Consider the following 5,750-nt stretch of genomic DNA (forward strand, 5'->3'; position numbering starts at 1 on the left):
AATGTCTTGTGTTGGGTAATGTCCATAAAGGAAAAAGCAAGATATTAGGAAACTTAAAAGATAAGATATAGGGAACTGTTGTCTGTTGAGACAAGAGAATCTTATATTTTCTTGTGTCGTTGATGAGAAATGTGCTGGTTTTCTAATTTTCAGATGTGAGAAGAGTATTAAAGAGACATGTTGAAGTGAAAGTTAGAATACTTAAATCATAAATTTCAGTAACTGAAATAGTGAAAAGAAAATGATAATGAAAAAATCCTTGCCTTGACACTATTCAACCAAGTGAAAGAAAAAAATAAATATTCTAATCACTCTATATAAGTTGATATATATTTTTACGTTGAAAACGTTGATATTCATTTCTTAATGAACACTTCAGAAATGTCATATTGAGACATGATTCGTAAATGGTGAGATTCAATACAAAATTTTTTTTATTCATTTATTAAGACAAAATACATTTGAAGTAATACTGTGTTAAGTCTGGCGTCTGATTCATGTTATGAATTATAAACCAATTGCATAAAGGTGGTCGGTGCAAAAAACATGAGACTGGAAGTACATAGATTATTTTAACAGTCTGCAAATAAGGAGCGGTTGATGTAGGGCTGAATGGTGCTACCAAACCTGTTGTGATGTCTTGGTAAGCATAGTGTGAGACGCCAGGGAAAACCCTCATGGAAGTAGTGCAATGTTGACCCTAACCTAACCTGACCTCAACTTGACCTCATTCGCCTGATCTATAGCAAAATCTGATGACGTAAAATGTCATACTTCTTCCTATACAGGACCTCTCTATATCATTCTACAGGTATTACAAAAATAAACTATGTATACTTCTACCTCTAAATAGAAAAATAGATTTTCTAGCATTACTAGAATCTAATTAGACCTTTTTTTGGGGGGAATGTCTCAAAAAATGGTTGCCATTTGTGTACATCATTGACGGCCAGTGGTGGCCTGTGGGACCAGGGAAGTGGGGGTTGGAGAAGCTCTGTCTATCCACCATAAGACGGTTTGGGACAGACGGTCTTGTACTCCTTCTTGACGACGGTTTCCGTCTCTGTGACGTAGACCTGCTGAGTCTCGGTCTCGTAGGTGGTGGAATAGACGACCTCGGTCTCGGTGAGGGTGGTGGGCACCACCTCCGTCTCTGTCTCGGTTTGATAATCGGTCTCGGTTTGTGTGAGGACCTCCGTCTCTGTCTCCGTCTCATACTGAGTTTGGATTTCCGTTTGGTAGGTGGTGGTCGTGACGTAGACAGGTTCAGTGGTTGTCTCCTGTTGAGGGAGGGAGATACAGTGGTAAGGCATTGGACAAATTCTGTTTAGTATTTACTCTAATTATTATATATCATATGTATTCCTATGAGTCCACGAGGAAAATGAAACACGATAAGTTTCCAAGTGCACTTTCGTGTCATAATCACATCATCATCACGGGAGACACAAGAGAGAAATATAACACTCAGTTGATATACATCGAAGAGACGAAGCTAGGACGCCATTGGGTAAACATGCAATTGTTAGATGTACACTTTTTCTATCACTTCATGATGGGAAAACTTGTCCATTGGACTAAGACAACGACGAGCTATAAGGTTAAACAAATTTCGAATGATGTGACCTAGTATGAGTCACTGTGACCTAGTATGACTCACTGTGACCTATTATGACTCATTGTGCCCTAGTATGACTCACTGTGACCTAGTATGACTCACTGTGACCTAGTATGACTCACTGTGATCTGGTATCAGACTCACTGTGACCTAGTATGACTCACTGTGACCTGGCGTGACTCACCGTCACTTCCTGGTATTCAGTGCTGGTCTTGGTGACGGTGGCTGGGTAGCATTTGGGGGCTGGTGGGGCGCCATAGGTCGGGCGAGGGGCGTGGTACTGGGGCACACCGCTGACTGCAGCTGACTCCAACACCACTACTACCAACATGAAGGCGTATGATCGCATCCTGGGTCAACTATTATTATGACCTTATTACCTGCAACGCAAATGATCAGACTGGAGTCAAACAATGATAAATATAAGAACAACGTCTACAAAATATCAATAAAGACAATAGGTATAATTATTCCGTATTAAAATCGTACTTTTTCCCCCTTAAAAAAAAGGTATTTGAATGGATGGATTAGGTACTGGTCTACTTAGGCATAACAGTCGGGCAAACACGTACACTCCATTAATCTCATTCACTACAAACAACCCAGGGGACAAACGTGAGTCATTTACAGTAATGTCAGCAATGCCCGGTAGACAGTAACGTATGATAACCATCCATCCAAGTGTGAGGGAAGTGGCGCTACACAACAGCTGACGACGAATGGACGTCACGTGAGGGAAGGTAAACATAGGATTGCCACCGCAGTGCCGGACGTACAAACGTTTGGTTGATTAATATCATTTTGAGACATTAAGTAAAGATGGTGATGTACAGAAGGGCGTACTGTATAGAGGGGAAGAAATATATACTCTTGTGAAGAATACAGGACGTTAGAGATAGAATCTTTATGGTAATAATGACAAGGGTTGGAGATATATTAGTCTACTGTGTTGATTCAACCGCATATTATCATACGTAAAAGAAATTGTAAAAATTAAGAAAATTCGATGCTTGTGTAAGATAAGATTCGGCTACGAGTCTGTCAGACGATGATTTTATTTTCATTTTTACATAAAACTATTCACGAATGAACACAAACATTATTGCAGAGGAATATAGATGTGTCCATAGAACTATTACGTGTATGTGGTGGCCGAAGGCATGGATGATACAAAATTTTTAATCGTTCTATGAGATTAACTTAACAACCGCATATAGAGAAGAACACTCCGTTCATCAAACATGAAATGCACATAACTACATTACAACACCTACGTAAAGAACAAACTGTTCTTTACAAGTAATCTCATAACTTGAGAGCAACAACCATGAAGAACACACCACATATCAGAAGTGAACATCATAAGAACGAGTATAATATCCATAAGAAGAAGAACAATCCATTCTTCAGAAGAGAACCTCAGAAGTACAACACCCAGGTGAAGAACAAACCCGTTCATCAGAGGTGAACATCATAACCACACGTTCAGAACCCATCACAACACAAGACTATGAACTATCAAGACATGATAACTCATTACAACACCCGTCATTACAACACCCGTCATTACAACACCCGTCATTACAACATCCTCGTCAATTCATGGTTTAAGAAGGAGCCAACAGCCGGCCTTGGGGCACCCCACCACCTCAGTAACCCTCACAAAACATCTTGACAACAGACGAAGCTCTGCAACTTACAGATATAATAGGCACTTCCTTGAGAATCTTTCTCCTCACTGGTTTAGAGTTTGTGTGGCTCACTATATATATAAGAAAGTAGTCAGTGGGCGGAGCTGAAGTATGTTCTTAGCCCCTCCCTCAGTTCCGCCTCTACCACGCCCAACACCTGGACAGGTAGGTTGTGGTAAGACCTCTTCCTCGCCTCCTGTGGTAACACAGATGAGTGCCTGGTCCTTGGGATGGCTACAGTAAATGCAGACTTATCATAGTCCTCACATCATCATGTACTCTTCGAAGATACATTAACATTTCCGATAGATATACGGTCTACCAAAACATACGGTCAAACATTCATGTTATGAAAGTGTGCTGTACTTGCTGGGAGAGAAATGGCAGCCATATGGTGCGTCAAAGTGGACATAGATGACGGTAAAAGCTGTGACGTATTATAACTCCTCGGCCATAGACGCCCTTGGGTGAGGGATGTGTATGGTTCGTCACGCGTGGTAACACAAGCAACACAATGACGCGCGAGATGCGAATCGTACTTTCCACAGGACTTGTGTTTACATAAGTGTGTGTTGTGGCGTCATCAGCACAGCTGATTACTGAACATCAGGTAAATATCGTTGCTCGTAGAGTCTGCATTGCAGCAACTGTCGTGGTATAACTCTTTTAAAGTTGCGTTTGCAATCCTAATGAAGCTGGTCATACCACATACTTCAGAGTGGACGCAACATGGTTGCTTCAGAGTGGACGCAACATGGTTGCTTCAGAGTGGACGCAACATGGTTGCTTCAGAATGGACGCAGCATGGTTGCTTCAGAGTGGACGCAACATGGTTGCTTCGGAGTGGACGCAACATGGTTGCTTCAGAATGGACGCAGCATGGTTGCTTCAGAGTGGGCGCAATATGGTTGCTTCAGAGTGGACGCAACATGGTTGCTTCAGAGTGGACGCAACATGGTTGCTTCAGAGTGGACGCAACATGGTTGCTTCAGAGTGGACGCAACATGGTTGCTTCAGAGTGGACGCAACATGGTTGCTTCAGAGTGGACGCAACATGGTTGCTTCATAGTGGACGCAACATGGTTGCTTCGTACCGTCGTGGTCAAGGGTCGTACCGTCGTGGTCAAGGGTCGTACCGTCGTGCTCAAGGGTCGTAGCGTCGTACTCAGGGGTCGTAGCGTCGTGCTCAAGGGTCGTACCGTCGTGCTAAAGGGTCGAACCGTCGTGCTCAAGGGTCGTATCGTCGTGCTCAAGGGTCGTACCGTCGTGCTCAAGGGTCGTACCGTCGTGCTCAAGGGTCGTACCGTCGTGCTCAAGGATCGTACCGTCGTGCTCAAGGGTCGGACCGTCGTGCTCAAGGGTCGTATCGTCGTGCTCAAATGTCGTACCGTCGTGCTCAAGGGTCGTACCGTCGTGGTCAAGGGTCGTACCGTCATGCTCAAGGATCGTACCGTAGTGCTCAAGGATCGTACCGTCGTGTTCAAAGGTCGTACCGTCATGTTCAAGAGTCGTACCGTCGTGCTCAAGGGTCGTACCGTCGTGCTCAATGTCGTACCGTCGTGCTCAAGGGTTGTACCGTCGTGCTCAAGGGTCGGACCGTCGTGCTCAAGGGCCGTACCGTCGTGCTCAAGGGTCGCACCGTCGTGCTCAAGGATCGTACCGTCGTGCTCAAGTGTCGCACCGTCGTGGTCAAGGATCGTACCGTCGTGCTCAAGGGTCGTACCGTCGTGCTCAAGGGTCGCACCGTCGTGCTCAAGGGTCGCACCGTCGTGCTCAAGGGTCGTAACACCGTCCTTAAGATATTGCCACACACCTAACCCATTGTAGTACCTTTTCAAATTTCTGTACTACTGTTTTAAGAGAGAGAGAGAGAGAGAGAGAGAGAGAGAGAGAGAGAGAGAGAGAGAGAGAGAGAGAGAGAGAGAGAGAGAGAGAGAGAGAGAGATTTTCAGTCTAGCTCATGAATATTGGTTTGAGGTTTGGTGTGTATAGCTGGTTGGCTGGATGCTTGTATGTCCACACCACCAGGTAAACCTTGAAGGATTCTGCAAGCCGCTGCGTTACACAATTATGGTGTGGCCATCAGCAACGCAAGGGTGGGCCGTTTTGACACCTATTTCTTTCCCTACACGTCGAAGCTTTGGAACTCAATATCTTCTCATGTCTTTCCCCAATATCTATAACCTGGCACATTTCAAATTACAGGTTTTTCATTTTCTCAAAAATTCGTAAATACTTTCCCTTGTATTTTCTTTTTCAGTTTAATAATTCTATCTGTATTTCAATTAAGGCCCGACCCTGATGTGGACTTTGGTCTGAGACTGGAACCTTAAATACTGTAGCTTGGAATTAGTGCTATAACAGCCACTTACGGACGGCAGCCAGCCCGTGTGGGAACGAAGACAGACAGATATATACATACATACATACATACATACATA

The 5,750-nt window shown here is 44.0% G+C and overlaps 1 protein-coding gene across 2 annotated transcripts; it reads right to left on the reverse strand.

The window, feature by feature from the left end:
- Positions 1–428: 428 nt before the first annotated feature.
- Positions 429–3,466, reverse strand: LOC139745795 (uncharacterized). Of its 2 annotated transcripts, none has more exons than XM_071656342.1 (3): positions 3,319–3,466; positions 1,803–1,998; positions 429–1,280 (listed from the first exon to the last, which is right to left on the reverse strand). In XM_071656342.1, exons 2-3 carry the CDS (start codon positions 1,965–1,967, stop codon positions 999–1,001), a joined length of 447 nt encoding a protein of 148 aa, XP_071512443.1. In that variant the 5' UTR covers positions 1,968–1,998; positions 3,319–3,466; the 3' UTR covers positions 429–998. The 2 variants fall into 2 exon arrangements, with proteins under 2 accessions (XP_071512443.1, XP_071512444.1); XM_071656343.1 differs by lacking the exon at positions 3,319–3,466 and adding an exon at positions 2,247–2,265.
- Positions 3,467–5,750: the final 2,284 nt, after the last annotated feature.

This window comes from Panulirus ornatus, chromosome 62 (genome assembly GCF_036320965.1).
Source record: "Panulirus ornatus isolate Po-2019 chromosome 62, ASM3632096v1, whole genome shotgun sequence".
NCBI classification, from domain to species: Eukaryota; Metazoa; Arthropoda; class Malacostraca; order Decapoda; family Palinuridae; genus Panulirus; species Panulirus ornatus.

Excerpts from the sequence above, each read along its gene's own strand:
- LOC139745795 (XM_071656342.1), bottom strand. The coding sequence starts at position 1,967 with ATGCGATCATACGCCTTCATGTTGGTAGTAGTGGTGTTGGAGTCAGCT. Across the intron at positions 1,281-1,802 it reads CTGAATACCAGGAAGTGACG|GAGACAACCACTGAACCTGT; the intron begins GTGAGTCACGCC and ends CTCCCTCAACAG.